At 42.6% G+C, this 21,340-nt stretch overlaps 4 protein-coding genes across 8 annotated transcripts in view; 3 read left to right on the top strand and 1 right to left on the bottom strand.

Moving 5' to 3' along the window:
• SYTL2 (synaptotagmin like 2) overlaps positions 1–3,412 on the top strand; it is a 54,608-nt gene extending 51,196 nt beyond the window's left edge. For all 3 annotated transcript variants that reach the window (XM_032207814.1, XM_032207812.1, XM_032207813.1), the window contains 3 exons: positions 119–218; positions 990–1,195; positions 2,199–3,412. In XM_032207814.1, the coding sequence (XP_032063705.1) occupies positions 119–218; positions 990–1,195; positions 2,199–2,344 (452 nt within the window). In that variant the 3' untranslated portion in view covers positions 2,345–3,412. The remainder of the gene's footprint in view (positions 1–118; positions 219–989; positions 1,196–2,198) is intronic.
• A 2,265-nt stretch (positions 3,413–5,677) lies between these two features.
• On the top strand, positions 5,678–8,498 carry CCDC89 (coiled-coil domain containing 89). Its single transcript, XM_032207669.1, has 3 exons — positions 5,678–5,827; positions 6,282–6,339; positions 7,423–8,498. The coding sequence occupies exons 1-3, from the start codon at positions 5,678–5,680 to the stop codon at positions 8,496–8,498; spliced, it is 1,284 nt and encodes a 427-aa protein (XP_032063560.1).
• A 3,051-nt stretch (positions 8,499–11,549) lies between these two features.
• On the bottom strand, positions 11,550–16,904 carry TMEM126A (transmembrane protein 126A). 2 transcript variants are annotated; one of them, XM_032194282.1, is made up of 5 exons: positions 16,862–16,904; positions 15,708–15,832; positions 12,885–13,078; positions 12,175–12,289; positions 11,550–11,806 (listed from the first exon to the last, which is right to left on the bottom strand). In XM_032194282.1, the coding sequence occupies exons 2-5, from the start codon at positions 15,821–15,823 to the stop codon at positions 11,602–11,604; spliced, it is 630 nt and encodes a 209-aa protein (XP_032050173.1). In that variant the 5' UTR covers positions 15,824–15,832; positions 16,862–16,904; the 3' UTR covers positions 11,550–11,601. The 2 variants fall into 2 exon arrangements, with proteins under 2 accessions (XP_032050173.1, XP_032050181.1); XM_032194290.1 differs by lacking the exon at positions 16,862–16,904 and adding an exon at positions 16,733–16,786.
• Positions 16,905–18,802: 1,898 nt separating this feature from the next.
• The window catches only part of LOC116495794 (disks large homolog 1-like), a 60,163-nt gene continuing 57,625 nt past the window's right edge, over positions 18,803–21,340 (top strand). For both annotated transcript variants that reach the window (XR_004253966.1, XM_032198509.1), the window contains exon 1: positions 18,803–19,057. Coding sequence is in view for 1 of the 2 variants with exons in the window: in XM_032198509.1 (XP_032054400.1) it covers positions 19,039–19,057 (19 nt within the window). In the remaining variant the exon portion in view is untranslated. The remainder of the gene's footprint in view (positions 19,058–21,340) is intronic.

Here is a 21,340-nt window from a genome sequence, read left to right as displayed (position 1 = left end):
GAGAGTCTAGGCGAAATCACCTCTGAAAATGGAAAGGAACTGCTGCAACATAGAAATTACCTTCAAAGGGGATTTACAAGGCTTCATCAGAGCCAGGATGTTTTATTTCTTCTCACAGGAAAGAAGACTCTGTCCACTGGTGAGGTCCACATCTGGGTGAAGGAATGCCATGACCTTCCTCCTCTGAGGGGCAACAGGCTCAACTCTTTTATCAAGTGGTAAAAACTGTGGTTGAAATCATTAAACCTGGTGGCTTAATAATGCAACTGCTGTGTTTTCTAATCTTACCTTCAGTTTTCTGTATTTAAATTAAAAACAAAAACGCTTAATTACTTTCTGATTCTCCTTTACTGTAATGCAAACTGTCCTGCAGGGCTTGCAACTTCCAGATGCTAACTATACGCTAGCAAGTAAGATGTACTGGGAGGAATTCCTTGCTAATCACCACCCTTTCATTTTGTCTGCTTAGCTACCTGGTGGAAGTGCTAGACAAATTTAAGTTAGATCTTGTTTGCTGTAAGTTGTGTTTAAACAAAACAAGCTTGTGCGAGAGCGTGCTTTAGCCTAGTAAATCATGGGAGGAGATAGAAGTGAGAAGCATAGATGTATTTCTTCCTCCTTCCTTTCTACAAAAAGATTTAATACGTGATGAGGATAGCGAGATAGCTGGGAAATCTCTGGCAGTAGCTAAAAGATTTCAGCATCATTAGTGGTAATCCAGCAAACAAACTCAGTCGTACCTCTTCCCCACCTGACTTCCCCTTCCGATCCATCCTTTGAAGCACAAGGGTGGATACATCCTGGATACATCTGTTGGAAGGGACCAAGAACATGAAGATTGATTTCATCTCTGTGATACTAAAGCATCTTATTATCAGTTGCTTCGTAACACGCAGAGGAACATTAATCAGTAGCTTTTGTCTGAGGAGTGTGTTTAATGCAGGTTATGCTGTCGAAGTGCAAACTGACAATGCTTTCTCTTTCTGAAGTACCATTCTTCCAGATACTAGCAGAAAAAGTCGCCAGAAAACAAGAACAGTGGCAAAAACCACAAACCCAGTATTCAACCATACCATGGTCTATGATGGCTTTAGGCCAGAAGACTTGAAAGAAGCCTGCATAGAACTCACAGTCTGGGATCACAACAAACTTGCCAACCACTTTCTGGGAGGTCTCAGGATAGGCCTTGGAACAGGTACTGGACAATTAACAGATGAATTCTTAATTTACACATTACATTTATTTTTTTTTCTTTCCCATTTTCCTTTCTATTTATTCTCGTTTTGCAAAGATAGCTGAAAAGCCTTTCAGCCATTTATCTACTAAAGAGTAGATTCAGTAAATAATCTGTTCATTGTCACAGATTCTGAAATGTAAATAGAAGTAGTATGAGGGTTAGGGATTATTATCAAGTTAGGAGAAACATTAGAAATAAACCTTTCTGTCTGTATGCTGTATCTGTCACTGTTTGCAATATGAGAGTATGCTATTGCTGCACCCAAAATCTTGATAATGTCTTAGAAACTTATGCATGGAAAAACTAAATATATGGAGTAGAGACAGTATTGGGTGGAGATAAAAGGATAGATTGTGAATGCATGGTAAGATTTGAAGACTTTGGATAGGAAAAAGTATAAATTTAAATATGTTTTTGCATTAAGGTAGTAGAAGATGTGTAGATGTAATGACTGGGAAAACAAGGAATTCTGCTTTGTCCCTTTCATTGTCCTTTCTGGTCTGAGGAGAGAGGAAGTGTTTAGAGTCCTTTAAAGCAAAAGCAAGGAAAAATGACTTGCATGGTTTACGAAATAACCTAAAGCACAAGTGAGGATAGTAAATCACAAACTGAAACTTAAGTACTTGAGATCGTATTTCAATATAGAATCAGTGGACATTTTATTTTTAAGCCCTCTTGGGTGTTGATTAACATACATATTTTCCTTTGGGACAGTGACAAAAAGAATAACAAGAAAAAAAAAATGGGAAAAAGATGAAGTTTGTGGGGAAAATTGTCATTAATTGTATTTGACAGAATTGTTCGAGCATAAGAATATAGAACTGGATCTTGAATGCACTTAGGCTTCCTGTACCTGAGAAGGTGAAGCAGTTTAAGAAGATGGGCAGATTTGATTGTCAGCTCTCAGCTCTGCAGCATGTTAAGTTACTAATGTTTCTCTTCAAACCTGACGTTTTTCTAGGCAGAAGCTATGGAACTACAGTAGACTGGATGGATTCCACTTCAGATGAAAGTGCCCTGTGGGAGAAGATGATAAACTTACCAAACACATGGGTAGAAGACACGATACCTCTGAGGATGCTAATGGTTGCAAAACTGACAAAATAAGGTGGCTTTTGAATTGCTAGTGTCAAAAAGACGACCTGGGAATGGAATTAAAAGGTGTGGGGGTGAAACTTGGAAGAGGCACACAGCAGCTCTTTTGATAGTCTCTGTTCTGTTGCTCTTCTGTTCTTGTGCTGTCAAATGTCACTTCGTATTCCAAACTAAAATCCAGCCCGAAGATGATTATGTAAATTGAAGGGCTGCTTTTATTTCTTATTCACTGAAAATGTATTCAAGTAAGAACATACTTAGAGAATTCAGAGGTAGAGGTAGCTGTGATACTTGAATGCTTGCGTTGCCAAACCGAAGTGTTGCTGATTCCTTAAAGCTAAATTGCCAGGGGGAAAAAAAAAAAAAAAAAAGGAAAAGCAAGCAAATTCTTTCTGTATACTTGGATTGTTTGTGAGATGTTGTTATTAGTAAGGTAGCAACAGGTTGCATTTTGTTCATGCTCATTAGCACGTTTCTCTGGCTGAATCCTCATCATGCTATATTGGATCTCCAGCTAGGAATATGAGCGTGCAGATTTTTTTTTTTTTAAAGTCCCTTTGTCTGTAGTTACACATTTCTATGATCTGAAGGTTGCTTCTGTCATGAAAGAAGCACTACATGAAATGGTACTGTTGATGTCTTACTCTGCAAGGTGTAGAGGACTGTTGATTCTGATGTACTATGGAAAGTTGGGGTTATAAAGTTTGCTTCTATGTTTGTTAATTACCTTGCTAGTATATTGATGTTCCTTTTAAATGCTGAAGTCACAGAGGTCAAACGTTTTCATTCAAATGCTATCCCAAAGGATCTAAACTTGCCAGTTTTACGAATGATAAATGTTGGGTATTTATTTTTGTAAAGTGTACTCATTTTCTGTACCTATACCTATTATGAGCTTGTATTTTTGCGAAAAGTAATTTATCTGTTCTTCAGCGCCACCGTTAGGAGAACGCGGGGTTATGGCGGGCTGGCTTTAGGTAGCTTTGCAGCATGTGAAATGGAATTTGTCACGTGTGGAAATGTGTACCACTGAAGGAAGATAAACGCATAAAATACAAAATGTATTACTTTTTTAAATAAAAGCAGTCTTATTAAAGCTAATTAAGAATTTGATGTTTATTAAAAATCAGTGTTTTGTGTTAGCTACTCAGCGTGAGTATGCAATACAATGAAATGCAGGCAGAAAATGCTTCTGAAAATAAACGTACATTTATTTGTTGTAACTGCAGAGGTCTAGAGGCTGGTAAAGCACCGAAGCTTACAGAGGAAAAGAGGGCTCTTCACAGTTCCAACTGGGTTGCTTTATTTTATCATAAAAATTTAAATGCTTGCATTACTTGGTATTTATTTTACACCATGAGTGGGGGAAAAAAGGTGCTATTCAGCCTGCTGGGAGCCTGTGTCCTCCTTCATCAGCCAGGCAGTCTGGAGATTACAAATGCCAGAAGTGGCTGTCAGTCTCTGTCCCTTACTGCTTCAGGTGTTTCGGATGAGACTGGGAGCTGGCACGGATTCCCCTTTTGCTTTTCCAAAACACCACCCTCTCAGAGGTGGTTATTTAAGAATATGGAAGCAAAGTCACTGCTGCACCATTTAAATCCAAATAGATAGTTCTGAAGTGTAGTATGTGCATCTCTCCCTACTCGTACAAAAACAAAGATTTGTAAGCATCTGGCAGAGACACCTGTTTGTATTCACTGTCTACAGGATTTTGTTTTCATCTTAAAAGGTAGGTTGCTGTAAGCATGACCTACAATTTAACAAATATATAATTTGTAATTTTATTTCCTGTGAATCTTAAATGCAGTGCTGTGTCAAAAGTTTTGGATCTTCAACTGAAGGGATGGGGTTGACGCTCCAGATTTGCAGGCAAGTGCGTGTAGTCTTCCGTGTTCCACGCTACACAAGCTTTCAGTAGTTAAAAACTTAACTGCTGTCAGAATGGTTGGTTTGTGACAGTACCACTCCTGTCTTTTGGTCAGATGAAGTATCTTCTGTCTTGCTATTCTTCCACCATCCTGCAGACAGAGGCAGAATTTTGTCATTATTTCTAAAGACACTGCTTAGCAGTCTAGATCAAAACTTAGTTTAAATTTCCAAAAACTATGGGAACATGAACGTTAGATGTACCTGTGCACTGCCCCTGTATTTAATTAGTATAATGACAAACAAATGACATGGTGGCATTATGTGCTCATTTAGATTTTAAAAAAAGAGCCAAATGACTGAAACAGGCCCTCTAGTACAAAAATTTGCTTGCCCTCCCCCAACTTTTTAATAGTTTTTTTAAAGTATATGTGGAAATGATGACTATCATAGGCCAATATATAAAGATAGCTGCCACCACACAAACGTGAGACTTCTGAATTTACATGAGGTCAGCGGAGATGGTCACAGAAGTGTCTGAGAAGTATATTAGTGCTTAACAATGCCAGCTATTTAAAGTTGTACTGTTATCACTGTCAGCCCTCAATGGAGTCTGCATCATGCTACAAATCTTTAGCTTGAAGATCTTTAAGGATTTTTACCATCCATGCTTACCTTTTTACTGTTTCACTTTTATTCTAACATGCAAGAAAGCCAAAGCTGTCTTACTGAGATGAACATCAGTGCCATGAACAATTACAAACCAAGCTGCTTATCAGTGGAAAATGTACTTCAAGTACCCTATGAATGCTATAGGATATAATTACAGAGCAGAAACTTTACAAATTCACCTCCAGCTAAAGAATATTATGTTGATGTATTAAGGTAAGGGCTGGATCTAATCATGTAAACCAGGAAGGATTTTGGGTTGGAAATATAAAAGTCATGCAAAATGTACACTTTAAAAAACAAACAAACAATATGGATGTTCCTCTGGACATGGTTTCTGTAATAAATAGAGCTTTACACCAAATTCATAGTAATTCCTAATTACAGTTGCATGTTCCAGATTGATAAAATGCAGATTGAAAAATGTAAACTTTCTGCAGTTGCTTACAAAAAAATTTTAGGAAACTAACTTCCTCTATCTTTACTGTCACAGAGGTTTTAAAGTTATCCATAACCCAAACAAGGCATATAATTAAGACATCACTGTTGTTAAAAGGCAGTTTGATAAATGAATAGCTGTGCTTTGATTCTTAATTCCAGTTATCTTTACAACAAAGCGTCTATACTCCTAGGATGTCTTCATGTGTATTCATCCTTGCCCAGAAAAATGTTTGGGAGAAATGCAACACCTTTATTTTTATTTTTTTCATTTTACAATTGATTTCAGCCTGGATGGGGGGGCAGCAGGATGTGCACCTATGTCAGTATACCTGTGTGTTTTAAATGACACCTTTACTTCCTATAAACCAGATGCTTCAGAGTCCCAGCTCTGCTTTCATGCTCTATATTCAGAAAATTCCCATTTCTTTTTCTACCGTCTCCTTTCTGCAAATAAGCCTGCAAGCCTTTGCCAGTGTTGAGACCTGCTTCACTCTGACTTTACCCATTTTGAAAGACCTGGTACTGTTCTCTCCCTGTCTTGTTTGCTTTGTATCCTTTACCCTTTACTTGCTGAATAAACTTGTGGGTTGTTTAGGGCGAGGGCTGTGTCTTCTCTCCTAACCCGTGCCCCTTCCGCGTGTTCTGCCATTGTGATCTCTGGGTGCAAGTTGAGAGAGAGGACTTCAAGCCTGAGGAAATCCTCTTTGCTTTGCTGAACGTTTGTCAGCAGCGTTTATTTGCTAAGAAACACTCTCAGCTATTTCCATGATTTCGGGACTGCCCCGAGCAGCCCAGACGAGGGCATGAGGCTTGGCGTGAGCGATTGAGCCCCGCATCGCCATGGACACGGCAACCATGCGCTCGGAGTGGCAACAAATGGGCTGAGGAAAACAAGCAGCTGGTGAGAGAAAACCTTTCTCCCCCTAAACCCCTCTCTTTGGTGCATTTCCACCGGATGGCCTAAATCTTTTAGTCCTTCTCTCTCTCCTGTATTGCCGAGTGTTTTGGCAGGAGCCAAAGTGGCACCAGCAGCAGGGGAGCGCAGCACGGTGGACCCTGCTGATGGTCACCCCCATGAAGCTCTCAATCTGTCCGTGTCTTGCCTTCATTTTTGCTCTACGTTGTCTTTCAGCCTTCCTCTAGTCCCTTCTCTAGGACTTTTGCTCTTGGCCTATCCTCACCTCCAGTCAAAACCCCCAAACCCCGATTATCAGCACGTTATTCCAGGTGCTGTGTGGTTTCAGGGCTAGGTCTGAATGCAAACTCTGTACTTCAGTTTTAGGCAAGCTTTTCATATGCCTGGGTAGTATCTGAGATAAGGCACTGATAACGATGGTGGTGCTACTCTAACAACTATTTCCTTTATTTTTAGATGAGGAGCCAGACTTATAACCTGAGTGCCTAAAATAATCCAGCGAATCAGCATCAAAACTCAAATACGGAACCGGTTCTCCAGGCACCGTCTTTATATCACAGTGCATTCAGTAATTATTACCAGTCCTTAATGATCTTTTTTTATTCTTAAATCTCTAAGCTCAGGGTAAGGCTATTCAGTCACATTTAATGGGCAAGATATTTTTAAAATCTTATTAATTAGAAGATTGTTCTAATCCTCCATGTTTTATTTGTGTCTATAATAGCACCTGTATTATACAGATGTAATGTAAATTTGCATCCGTAGGAGAAAATAAAGGCAGGGGAAAAGGATTGCTTAAGGAATTAATTACAGTTTTATCACTTACTGGCTTTTTACCTAAATATAACAGTACTTCTTGTAGCTACAACAACAGTGCTTTGAGGAGGAATAATTACCAGGGCTGGTAATCAGCAAATGAAGAGGTTTGCATAAAGACTAAGCCTACGGTTGTTTGCTTTTGCAAAGTTTGGCATCCTTCTCTTCAGTCTGCCTGACTTTGAATCTGGGTCTGTGGGACCGCACAGGCTGCTGTTGGTTTGGGGAGTCCCCATCTGCTGTGCCAGTGGTGTGATGGACTTGCAGAGAAAGTCCCCCAGCGTGGTGCAGTGGTGTTGGGCGCACAGTTTTGGGGTACTCTAAACCTGCTGAATGTCACTTCGAGAACTGCCGGCTATAAAATGTTTTGTCTTTGTGTCAGACAGTGGCTCCATGGCTCAGGAGGAGAGAGAAGCAGGGATGGGCAGCCCCGCAAGCGATCTGGAGGTGGGCAATGATGGGGAAGATCTCACAAAAGGCCCAGAGGTGCTCTGCGAAGGCCCTGAAGAGGAGAAGAGACAGAAGGCTCTGCTGTGGGCGCGCCTGGAGGAGCAGCATCACCTTATCTGTGTGCTGAAGAAGAAAGCAGATGACGCACGCAAGCACTGCAAAGGCCTGGAGCAGCTCAACATGGAGCTGGAGAAGCTGAGGCTGGAGGACGCCATGAAACTGAAGGTGCAGAGCCAACGCATCCAGCACTTGGAGGGGCGCTTCACGGACCTGGCCAGCAACCACGAGAAAATGATCTACTTCAAGAACGAGCACAAGAAGCAGAACACGCAGCTGCGGGAGGAGAATCAGCGCCTGCGGCAGGAGAACGAGGCTCTCTTCAGCCAAACCGTCCAGGAGAGGGAAGCCGAAGTGTTCCAGCTCGCTGCCCAGGCCCGAAATCTCTCGCAGCAGTTGGACTCCTTACACGAGAAATGCGCTTACGAGAGTCGCAGAGCCCAGGAGCGTGAAAAGGAGTTGCTGGAAGCTCAGAGCCAGCAGGCGAGCGCCCACGCCTCGGAGGTCGATTTGCTGAAGCAGCAGCTGCAGTGCATCCAGGAGGAGCACCAACAAGTCGCCGCGTGGGTAGAGGACGGAGAGAACCAGCAGAAGGCTCAGGCCAGCGAGCTGCAGGCCAAGCTGGAGAGGGCAAACGAGGAGAAAGAGCAGCTGCTGAACCTGGCCATGGAGAGGGGCAAAGCCCTGGAGGACAAGCAGCGAGAGATCGTGCAGCTGGGGAGGAGGCTGGAGAGCGTGGAGAGGGCCAGGCTGCGAGCAGAGAAGCGCTTTGTGAAAGGTGCAGCAGCAAACTATGATCGGATGCTCCAGGAGCTCCAGCAGGAGCTAGAGAGCAGCAAGCAGGCGTACAGCGAGCTCTCGCTGCAGTTTGATGCCTACAAAAAGCACAGCATGGATTTACTTGCCAAAGAGAAAGAGCTCAACGTCAAACTCTGTCACTTTAAGGTGTGACTTCAGCTTTCTGCTCTCTTCTCATCTCAGCAGGTGCCTCTGGTGTAGCACAGCGCTTTTTGTTCCTTTTCATGCAACCATCTACCAGCAGGTCTCTCTGTAATGTACTTACCAGCTTAAATCCTTCTGAAAAAAATGTTCTGTAGCCTGTTATTTTTTGTTACTTTTACATAAGTAAGAGCTCGACACCATTAAATCTGAGCAGGCGTTGTCACACCAACCAAACCACGTCAGACGTTTAACATGAAAGATTAGCACGGAAAAGTTTTTAAAACTGTTCACAAAAGCTTGTAAAGTTTTTCTGGGAGCATCAACAATCTTCTATTTATAGGGTTGTATTTGCTACTTCAGATTTCTTAGTTATGGTGGCTATTCAAATAGGCTGTATTTAAAGAGTAAACGTTTAAACCCATAAAGAGTTTAAAGAGGTCCCCATGGATTAACAGTGTAAAACTGCACCTCGGCAGTAGCCGATTCTACGTTTTTTCACTCAATTTAAATGGAATATACAGACGTGGAGAAATAGCAGTGCCTCTGATCAATGGCCTCAGGAGGCCAGGAACCGTACATAGTGGGTGATGGGGAGAGGAGGGGGTCATTGGCAGGGGTCTGTGGAACTGAACGTAGTATTGACATTTGCCATCAAAAATGGTAAACAGAGAAGATAAATTTAGTGTTTGTTTTTTTTTTTTTTATTTGTTTTGTTTTTTAGAATTTATCTTAATCTCTACAGCCAGTCTTGGCATCCTTTGGGAAGCAGTTCAGACTTTTAGTTGTCTGAAGTCCATCAATATAGGGTATTAATATCATATTTGATATCAAAATATATATTAATATATTGATATATATATTGGTATATACCCCATATACCAATATATATCTGTATATTGATATATATTATATATATTGGTATATAGGGTAGATGTATTAGGCAGGTGTGTTAAGGAAGCAGTAAAAGGCAGCCCTGTGACGCACAGGCTGTGACTGGTTCCTTGCTGCTGGAATAGTGGCAGGAGTACAACCGAGACCCATCTTAACTCAGAGCTTTTCGAAGAAGGAGGCAGTGTTTGCGAGGAGTTTGTTCAGACTGGCAGGAGGCCAGGAACTAGCCACAGCTCCTCCTTTGACTTCTTGAGTTGGAGAACAAGGTATGTTGTGTCCCAGGTATGAAATGGAGAATTGAATCAGTATTTTTCCAGAATTCAGTGAGAGCTCTTCTTCATGCATGTCCTGCTGAGCCTTGAAACACAATTTCAGTCTTTAACTCAATTCTGAGAGCCTCTTCCCCTGTTAAGGAGCAGTACATATGGTATGATTGAAGAATATCCTTTTTTTTCTCTTTTTAATCAACACCTTTGCTGACGCGATATTTAGCTTCTTGTCTAGGGAATGTAGCTGACCGTTGACCTCACATAGGATAACTTAAAAATGTATTTGCAATTTGTGTACTCATCACTTATGGCAGGAGCAAGTATTGCTCTTCACAATTTATTCATAGACATTGAGAAATTATTTTGTTTCTTCTTGCATAACTTTTTCCTCCTTAAAATTAGAAAAAAAAATATAGCTTGTCCAAATCAGACCATTAAATATCACAGCACTCACTTTGATTACTTAAGAGAATAATTATAACTTGAATTGATACCAAAGTAAAAATAGTGCATGGAATGGAAGGTGGTTTTGAATATCACACCTGAAGTGTGAAGATCTGTTTATAGTGTTTTAACCACACCTTGTTAAATGCTGAAATAACGAGCACTGAGCCACTCATTTCATTCTTAAAAATACTGCTGCAAAGTAATAGCTTAAAATACACTTGTTTGCCACTGCTAAGTGGTTCTGTTGGTTAAAGCCTGATGATACAATTCCTGGAAATACCACAATTCACTGTCAAGTAAAACATTTGCTCTTTTGAGAATCTCTGAAGTGAGGGGTGATTAAGGTGAGGCTATGATGTCTTCTCAGATGCAGGCCAGGATCAGAACAGCTCACAGAAATACCTGAGGTTAAGCAAAATAAACTTACTTTGTGTAACTGCTGTGGATGTCTTGTTCTGCTGCTTGCCTGTACAAATGAAGCCACTGCTCCTCGTTAGAGAGAAGCAGAATGCATGATTTCCCGGCTGCAACAAGTCTGTTACAAGTCTGTCTCTAGGAAAAAGTAGATAAATATGATGAAACTCATTTAACCTGTTTTTCATCAGTATCAAAGCACAAATTTTCAATGAAGCCACTTAAGAGACTTGGTGCTTAATTGTCATTAATATATACATTGCAGTTTGCACCTCTGGGAACAGTAAAAATTTATGAGAAGGTGGCTGCTGCTCAGTTATCCCAGGTTTTACTGTGATTGAGATGTTTGCTCCTGCAGAAAGAGCCTTGATTTAGTTCTCAAACTGGAGAATACACTGAAGATTGCTGATTTTCCTTCCTACTGCGTTTGGTATTCATATTAGAATAGTTGGGGTTGGAAGGGACCTTAAAGATCATCCAGTTCCACCCCCATGCCATGGGCAGGGACACCTCCCACCAGACCAGGTTTCTCAAAGCCCCATCCAGCCTGGCCTTGAACACCACTAAGGATGGGTTATCCACAGCTTCTCTGGGCAGCCTGTGCCTCTGTAGTGTGACCCATGTAACAGGCTAGACAGAATGATTTTTGCAGAAATTCTCTCCTTGTGGATGGAAGGAAAATATTCAGACATTACGGAATCTCAAAAAAAAAATCTAGCCTGTTTTTTTTTTTTTATTTTTAATCAGTGTGGGTTGCATTATTATAATAGTATCACTAAGAAACTTTTTTCAGTAGTATTTATGTCGGTTCCAGAAAACACAGCATCACCACTTTAGAGCCAAACATTAAACATACAATATAAAATATATTTTTTTCAATCTCCCAAGAAAAACATCTGTCCTTATAGACCTGTTTAGTAATGTGTACTTCAGTAAATTTTTCGTTCTGCCTGGCTTAATTTCCATTTAAGTTCAGAGCTGAAAAGAATATCAGCAGTCTTGACCTTGTTTTTGTTTGTATTAAAAAAGGACAGCAAGCAAAAACTTCTTTGTTTATTACTTATCCAAGGCAATTGGAAAGTTCTTTCACTTCAGGCTTCTAGCTCTTCAGGATCCCTGCTGGGCTTCATGTTCTCTAGTATTTTGATGTATATTCCATGTTGCTTAGTGGCGAGATAAAATCCAGTCAGAACCTGGATCAGCACACCAAAACTCATCTTCCTAAAGATAGGCTGAGAAACCGTGAGCCAGAAGCGTAGTAAGTTCTCTTTCCCTGGCAAGGGAGATGAAGCATACCTAAGGAACAAAAGGAGTGGTAGAAACTCAGCATGAGGAACATTTCTCAGCTGCCCAGCCAAGCACCACTGGGCGATCTCCACCCCTCAGCAGGGCAGCAACTGCAACTTAAGAAACCCAGGCACATGGCTTGGCGGTTCCATGCTAAACTCAAGTGCTTTACATTGGATCAGTTTTGTACATCTTGACAGCACAGCTCTTATGTTTGTCCCTGTAATTAGCTGATTAATGTAAATTCCCTTCCATGTAGGAAAACCATGCAAAAGGATAGATGTGCAAAGACTGGAAATCCACAGAACGTAAATTGAGAACTGAGGATGTGACAGACAAAATAAATTTTTCACTCACTGCAGGTTAAGAAGACATACCTGGCTGCAAGGCTTGCATTCACAGGGAGAGCCATGATAATAGGATAGAGACCACCCACAACAGCCCCTACTAATCCTCCTCTGACCACAGTGCAGACTTCACAGTTCAGCTCACCTGCAAGACAGACAGAACAGTTCACTGTCAACATACAGCACATGGGGTCCCTCCTACGGGATGCCATCCTTCCTGAACTGAGCCTGCAGGGGCTGCCCACGGGCTGCAACTCTTTAGGAACTGCTCCCACACGGCTCCGTACCTCAGGGTCCATCCCCCAGGAGCAAACTGCTCCAGCATGGGTCCCCCATGAGCGGCAGCTCCCCCTAGGCCTCCTGCTCCTGTGTGGGCTCCTCTCCAAGGGCTGCAGCTCCGGCCTGGGGCCTGCTCCTGCAGGGGCTCTCCATGGGCCGCAGCCTCCTCCAGGCCACATCCACCTGCTCCACCGGGGACTCCTCCACCCATGGGGGGGCTGCAGCATGGAGATCTGCTCCATGTGGGACCCATGGGCTGCAGGGGGACAGCCTGCTCCACCAGGGGCCTCTCCACAGGCCTCAGGGAACTTGTGCTGTGTGCCTGGAGCACCTCCTGCTGCACTGACCCACTCACAGCTTGAGGAAGTCACTGCTGCCCAATGTATTTTTCAAACCACTCTTTAGCAGCCAGTATTTTCAAGAAAGCAAAGGCCTTTTTAAAACAAATAATGAAGTTTTACCTGCAAATAAAGGTTCGCGCACAAAGACTTCATATACTGCTACTGTTGAGAGAAATGGAATAACAGCCATTGGCAAAGCAGACGCTATGGCAGCTTTTCTGACATTTAGGATCTTCCTGAAGTAATTATTTGCTGTTAAGCCACATAAGCTTGAATTTCCTGCAAGGAAGTATGATCCATGACTGCAAATGTTCCTGGAAAAAAAAAAAAAAAAAAAGAACAAAAAAAAGGAAAACAAGTGTAAAAACACAAGTTACAGTTATGTGCTACAATTCATTTCTGAGTACTCTGCAGTAAGAAGGGATGTAAATCTCTTGCAATATGAAATTAGTCATTACTTTCAGCAGCAACCAGCACAACGTCCTTTGCTCTATGCCTGAGCTTACACATAGGTCCTGAATGAAGTATCAGAAACACTGAGAAGCCTTTTCTACATATTTTTTTTATTACAAGTAATGGAAGTTCTAACACATTTGCTCTCCTAGTCAGTGAGTTTCTGAGGAGAATGGTTTCTGAGAAAAAATCCCAGCTAGCTCCTGAGATCAGCCTCATTTCTAGCCTGAGTAACTGGAAGTACAGATTTAGTTTTCAAGAGTTTACAGTATAGACTGGGGGGGACAATGATGGCAACAGAGATGTTCACACATGGTAAAATCTATAACACGGTGATCACAGACTAGAACGAAGTCTGGTCAGAGACAGGCAGCAATTAGCCTGACAAGCAGTTCCCACTGGAGTGCATTCCATCACAGCAACAGAAGAGAGGGAACGGAAACGTGCACCAGTTTGATGAGCAGTCCATGGCTTATTTCATTGGACTTGCAGAAGGAAGTTGTGAGTTCTTATCTGAATCATTATACCTGGCAGTCAGTTGATTAATGACAACGATGCTTCACTTCAGGTTTCCACAAATGTGAATGTGGCACAAATGTGGAAAGCAATTAATTGGAAGGCACTTTGGCTTTGAGGCTATGCCAGTGTTATTACGTTAAGGGTGTTTTAAAACTTGTCATACATTGAATTTACCACTAAAGATCTAAAGAAAATCAAATATTTAACTGGTCAAATTTTGCGCTAGGCCAAACGTCTTATTCATTTGCAAAATTACCAAATGTGACCATCCCTAAAGCATTTAGCAATTAAAATACGTGATTTTTAAAATCCACCTATTGAAAACTCTTCCCCATTTTAATGCTTAGAGCAACATTAAACATTGACAAACCTTACCAAAGACCTCACACATTTAAGTACCGATTTTGCAAAACCTTAATGTTACCAGCATCTGACATCAATAATGGCAATTATTTCTCCTTCTGAATGGGAAAATACTTTCATTCGTAGTACACATTATGTTTTCAAGCAGGAAAAAAATGCTACTAACTATTCAACTATGATGTTATGCGTATGCTTATTCAGCAGAAGCACCTAGCTCTTGCCTTTAGGAGTCACAGTGTTTGCTTGCTTTAAGAAATGGGCCTGTTCCCTTGTCAAATCACCATTCCCACAGTATCTGGTGTCATTCACAGAATATCCCCCCCGTTTCTGAAAACCAGCTATTTTATTCTGTATTTACAGCCAAAGTGAAATGCACGTGTGCATATGCGTACGTGCAGAGGACAGATTAAAATCTAGCTTGGTATTTAAGAAACCAAAGCCGAGTACATTAATGTACCCAGGATGAGCTGAATCTCATCAAGTTACTGATATCATTACTGATATATGGAACAGCTGTACTCCACAGAAGAAAAGGAAGGATGGCAGGGTTGGTTGGTTGTAGAAATACTAGCTCCTTCACATCAAAACCACGAGCTTTTGGGACATTCTGCCATTGTTTTATGACAGCTATTTCTTCCCAAGGCCAAATAACCTCTAGGTACCACAGTTTCTATCAAGATGTTACTATGTCACCACTGAGGTATTTGCTTCCCTCTTAGTTCCCAGGCCTTCTGGGGAAGAAGTGCTGTAGGTTGCATGCAAGCACAGCAGATCCTACACAAAGCTATACCACCAGTAACGTTAAGGATAAAGGCTTGGCATTATCCTTTCTCACCTGTGTGGGGAGGCCCTGTGTTATTAGCTGTAGTTTGCTTAGACAGCAATTTCATCCTATTAAAAAAAAAAAAAAAAAAAAAAAAAAGCTTCCCATTACTCTAAATTATTCGTACACAATTTATGCAAGATACACACGTGGAAACCAGCTCAGGACCAGTAAGGTTTTGCACTGAAATACTATGCCACAAAGCACAAAAACGTCTGTGAGGCCCAGAAGACACTTATTTTTGAGCCACGCAGAACCCCTGCTGACGAGCCCGGTGTACAGCTCTGGTCTACTTTTACTCCACCACCTGGCTGCTTCATTCTCACCTGGGGGAGTCGTCCAGAAAGAAATGCAGAAACTAGCCAGCTTGATGCTCACTCGGTTCTGGCCCCAGGCCAGCTCTGCTGGATGCAGGACGATTCCTGCAGAACCACAAGGACATCTGCCTTATGCTTTTCAACATTTGTTTCTTAGACAATTTGTTAGCTCTAGCACAGGGCTGTATGAAGGCTCAGAGCTAGTCAGGGCTAATAAGCCATCCTGGAATCCTAAGCACTGCAGAGTTCATGCCAGAAAGCAGCTGAGCAGGACCACCAAGAACAGTGAGCTAAACATATTAAAAAAAAAATACACAAACCAAGTTTTCTGTTCTGGACAAAAATTAGCACCTTTGCAATTGAGTATTTTGGTAGGTGCAAGGAAGATTTGCAATATAAAAGCAATGAAAAAAGCCTCCAAAAGACTTTAAATGTTTGCTGCAGTTCATTTATTTTACTGACACTTACTGGTCTGCTTTAGGAAGCTCACTTAGCAACTTCTGTATGATTTCCATCCGTTTTATTCTTTCCAAATATAGTCTCTGCACTGGAGAATCTAGTTCAAAAAATTCTCTTCCTGTCATCTTGAAGTCCTGGATCATAGGGAACAAGCAAAGAAATGTCATCAGTTACACCCCCCCAGTACGTACCAAATGAACATTTAGATTCTCTTTCAGTACGCAATCACTATTTCATTTCTTATTTTTCACAGCAGAGTTTTCAGATGTAGAGGGCACGATCCAGCTGCAGAAGGCTGACATTTCTGACTACATGAACCTTACCAAACTGCTTTCTTTAGCAGGTGCATGCTACAGTTGGGGTTTAACAAGTGCTCTAAGCGAATTTAAGTACCAAAACGGGCTGCTTCACCCTCCTGACACTCCTGCCTGAGCACCACCAACCCTGGGGCTATACATAAACCACTTGCTAAACTCCCATAGGAGATCTGCTCAATGATGGAGGTGTTAGCGCTTTTCTTCCAGCCTGATCACCTTTGATACAGCAATTCCTTTTGCCAGTGGCACAAGGAAGGGCACCAACAGCACCACTGCTTTGGGCAGCTTTAAGTTGACTTCACTGTCAAAACGAAAATAGTAATAATAATAAAAAAAACCAACATGCTTTGTAAAGAATTAATTGCATCACGAGGCTGTATACTCTGGTTTTACAGTCCACAACTAATAGCTTTTAGCATTGGTACTGCTAGCTGTATCGAGACAGAAAGCTTCCAAGTTTTTGATCAGGCGGAGCATTTAGCGGCTAAAACGCCTTTTCTAGATATCCTACCACAGAGGGGAGCTTCCCAAACTTAAATCCGCTTCCCAAACTTGCCCTAATCCCTTCCCTGACCGGGGAGCCGCTCCCCGCAGCCCACTGCAGGCCCGTGCCCGGTTTCACCTCAGGACACACAGGGGGGAGGCAGCGACGGCGGCGCTGGGCCTCGCCCCCCGCCGACCCTCCTGAGGTAAAAAGCCTTAAAAACGGTGAAATACCGAAGCAGCTCTTTCCGGGAGGCGGCTCCTTGCAGCTTCCCGTCCCAGCTCCTTCCACAAACCCCCCAAAAAACCCCACACCGCGCTCTGAGGCGTCCCGGAGCCGCGGCCCGCCCGCCCCCCTCTCACCGAGCCGCTCCGCCTCAGGGCCCCGGCCGCCTCCAATATGGCCGCCGCCACGCCCAGCTCCGTACAACATGGCTGCTCCCAGGCGCCGTACCACATGGCTCCTCCCACCCCTCGCTGCACGGCTCCTCCCATCTCCAGCCTTCCCCCTTGTGGGCGCCGCCATCTTGCTTCAGAGGTTTCAGAGAACGCCTCTGATTGGGCGCCCCGCCCGGGCGGCGCAGCACGGCGGCTTCCCATTGGCTGCGAGGGCGGCGGGCGAGGGCCGGCTGCCCGTTGCTAGGGGCGGCGGATGGCGGCGGATGGCGGCGGCGGCTCCTCCATGGAGACGGGGCTGAGCGGGGAGCCTGCAGCCGGCGGCCCAGACGCGGGGACTCCCCCTAGCGGAGCGAGGAGCCCTCCATGGGGGGAGGCCCAGCCCTCGGGGTAACCCGCTGACCCTCTCCCCTCACGCCCCGCGGCCCCATTCTCCTCAGGGCCCGCGCTCCCGTTCCCCTCAGGCCCTGGGCCCCGTTCCCCTCAGGGCTCCCGGCCTCATTCCCCTCAGACCCGTCCCCCCTCTCCGGCCCGACCCCTGCCTTTGCCCTTTCCCCCCTCCCGCCTTGTCGCCCCCTTTTCCTCCTTTGTGTCTGTCTGTAACCCCGGCTGCATCCTCCCTCCTCCCCAGCTCCGTCCTCATCCTGAGGAAAATGGTCCTTTTCCTTAAATCTAGCCCAGCTCCCCCGGTTCTGCATCCCACCCTTGTTCTGCATCCCACCCCAATTCTCCTCAGGGCAAGCCAGCCCCCTCTGCGCTGTCCCGCTCCAAAAAGCACCAGGGAGTCCCCTTTTGGGGCTGGAGAAAAAAAGGGGGGGGTGGGGAAGCTGAGACAGATCTCAGTTGTGAACATTATAGAGCAAAACACAGCCCCCCCCCCCCCCCTTCACCAATTCAGTTCCAGTCTCCTAAAGAAGCTGATGCAAAGCAAAGCCCTGTCATGTGCATCACAGCTCCTCGTGCAGGGAAGGGAAGCATTTGGAGCTTGTCCACCTTTTTCATAGTATTTTTTTTTTTTTTCCTAATGAGCTAGATGAGGAAAATCTATCCCTTTTCTGTTTCTCTCTTTTTGTTTTTCAGAAAAAGGGGGAGAGAGAGAGCTCATGTTGAAGCCAACCAGCTGCACTTCTGAGTGGGAAACTCTGGACTGATCTCATGGCTTGCTTTTTGTTTCAGTAATCCTTCATTATCTCTGAAAATGAACCATTTGTGAAGCTCTTCTCCTAACTCTCCTTATCCCTCTCTGACGAGGTGGCTGCTTTGCAAGGGAAGAAATGGCATGAAGTAAATGACTCCACTAGAAAGCAATCTGCTTTGCCAAAGTGCCCAGTGAGCAGCACTGTCACTTTAATAATTCCAGGTCAAGGGATTGCTTTCCTCCTTTTCAATCCTCTCTTTTAATACATGGGAGGATCAGAGGGACATTAAAGACCGTAAGGCTGGGTGGCTTGCAGATAATAAAAATGAAAGTGACTGGCCAGTGATTTCTGGTGGGTGAGAGGGTGATATTTGAAGGCTGTTGTCTGGTGAGGAAAAAGGGACCTTTTCAGTCTGCTGTGTAATCAATGCATAGCTAGCAAAATTCATTCAAGAAGTGAACGAAGTTTAAAGAGTCACTTTGGATTGTTTTTTTTGTTTTTTTTTTTTTTTTTTTTTTTTTTTTGTCTTCCTCCTTCTTTGGATTATTTGGGAGTTTTTTGTCCTCCAAATAACGTGGTTTTGAGCATGTACAGGTGGAGTACTGAGACAGCTGCCTAGAGATGGACTGTGCCTTAATTATATTACATAAAATCTTTTAATTTTCAAACTTTGCTGCCAGAAGAGGAGTTGTAATAAGGTTTTGTATTGCCAAGGAGCATTTTCTCTTGTATTTTTATAGATTCAAATATATTTTAAAGAAATTGAAAGCATCTCTTAAATCAAAAAGCTTCTTTTTTTCCCCCTTTTTTTCTTATTTATGGGAAGCATCGGAAATCCAATACAAGAAAACAGCAAGTCCTGATGGAAATGAAGATTGAAGCTGCATTTCCTAACTGAACTGTAGAAGTGTTTTGCAATAGATAGCCAGATACTGACCTCGCAGTGCTCCAGTAGTCCATCGTTAATACCTAAATAAGTGCTTGCAACCAGGAGTAGGAAGAAGAATGCCAGTCAAGAAGAAAGGTGGGCAATGAAGCTTCATATCTCATTTTGCATCTCCATGTTGTTAGATTGTTGATTTCTAGTGCTTCTAATGTGAAATTAAAAATGTTCTAATGGGGGATTGAAATTATTTTTGTTCTACGCTGAAAATGGGAAAAAAATCGTTGCACTCACAGTAGTAATTGTTAAAAGTATTTTTATGGCATGTTTTAAGATCTGTCTTTATCAAATTTGGCCTTAAATATTTATTTTGTAAGAATCAGCCATCAGAGATCTTGAACAGACACCAAGAGCTTGGCATTTAATGCTGTAAGAAGCCTGTCTTACAAACACTAATGAATTTTAAAATCATGGCTTTGGGCTATTTTTTATTCTTTACCTGTTTCGTGGATAAATATCAGCCAGCAGTAGCGGCATAAACAAATAACAAAGTTTCAAGGGTAATTTTAAATAAAAGTTCCAAGAGTTGTGTTTTGAAGGTGATTTGAACGTGTTTTTTAAAATGCACTTTAATTAGGTTTGATTTCCGTGCCGTAATACTGTATGAAAGTAGTACATTTATGAGTGGAATCTGGCAGCATTTAAGAAAAGATGACCAGCCTCACGTTCTGCCCCTTCTGCCATAAAGTTTGTGATTACAGCAAGTATAGAAGCAGCTTTGGAAAATGTGGTTGCCAGCGTTCAGGCAAGAATTGGGAAATATTGGGGAAAATTCTTACCCTGAAAACACTTGTAGACCTTGGGTTATTTCTGGTAAACATGGCATGTATTTAAAGTTTCAAAAAATGCTAATAGAATAAATGGTAAGCGAACCTTGTCTATTCAGCTCATCTCTCCAGATGTCCTAGGATTTGACACATCCCTGGGTCTGATACCAAAACATGGGGAAAGGAACAAAAAGTGAATGTTTGACCACACAAATGGGGATACAGTCAGTGTGACTTTTCATTCTTTTCCTGGTAGGCAATATCCCTTTGGTGCTGGTTATGAGTTACCATTTACTGTGCAAATACTAATAATAAACCACACAGATTGCTAGGAGTGCTTTAATACCAAAAACAACGAATGGGATTTGGTGATTGTATTTTGGCAGATGACAAAGTAGAGACAACATTTCAAACCTGAAATGTTTTAATGAATCGGAAGGAAAATTAAGGCAGTCTTTTTATAACTGTTAACTCTGAATTAGGTGATTGACACTAAGGGTGTCGCTGTGCGGGATGTTTGGCTGTGGTTCAGGTTCAGAATACTTGCAGGATCTGGGGGGGTGAAATCTTATGGGGTCCTTTGTGCAGAAAGTTAGATGGGCAATCACAGCGGTCCCTTCTGGCCTTAAAAATCGGTGGAGTTCCTGTTTGTTTCCAGACAGTCTAGTTCTGTCTTAATGTATGTCAGGGCTTTAATTTCTCCTTCTATTTTGCCAAATTTTAAATATAACCTCAAGAGACCCAAATATCCTCCTTGAAATACTTTAAATTATCCCATCAGTCAGTGTGCTGAAGTTACCAGTGTGAATGTATTTGGGTATTAAGAAGATACTGCTAAAAATGTATTTAAGCACATGAATTGGAGGCTTAAAAATGTTAGCGAATCAGCAACTTTATTATTATTTTGGATGGCTTAATTTGTCTACTCCATGCAATAGACTCCAACTTTCTGAATGTAATTAAAAGCTTGCTGACAACTTGAAACACGCTATCAGTTAAAAAAAATAATAATCTGCTTTTGTTGTAAGTAATCCATTATATTCCAGTGACCAGCGGAGATTGATGTGTTTTTTTTTTTTTTCTTTCCCTGTGGGTTTTGTCTTTTTTTTTCTTCCTGTTTGTTTGCTTTATGTTTGTGGCAGCACTTTTTCTCTAACTGGGGAATGATTCTGCTGATGATTTGTTTTCCCTTTCTGGTCTTATGTACTTGGGAGTTTGGGAGCTCATGTCTTCTGTCCTCCCCACCTGTGCCATCTGTGGAAATCTTGGTGGGGTGCTTGCTTCCGGGCTGTACAAAATGGTGCGTTTCGATGGCATCTATAAAAACAGGATTATCCCTCTCCATTTCAGCTCTTCTGTACATGTTGCTCTTTTGGATTTGATCAAAATATTCTCCTAACTCAGTACTGAGACTATTATTCTTTAAATATCCCGGTATTTATCCCTGGAAGGTGTTACCAAACTCTGCATTCCTTGGCACTGACGAGTGGTGGGTCCTGCTAAAGAACAGTGAATGTGTTTTGAGGATTCAGTTTTGAAAGAGCTCTCACATCCAGCACTGGTCTACAGATTACACGTGGCTTTGGACATAATTTGC

Source organism: Aythya fuligula, chromosome 1 (assembly GCF_009819795.1).
Source record: "Aythya fuligula isolate bAytFul2 chromosome 1, bAytFul2.pri, whole genome shotgun sequence".
Lineage (NCBI taxonomy): Eukaryota > Metazoa > Chordata > Aves > Anseriformes > Anatidae > Aythya > Aythya fuligula.
Note: the sequence above shows the minus strand (reverse complement) of the source record. Positions and strands in the feature narration are given on the sequence as shown.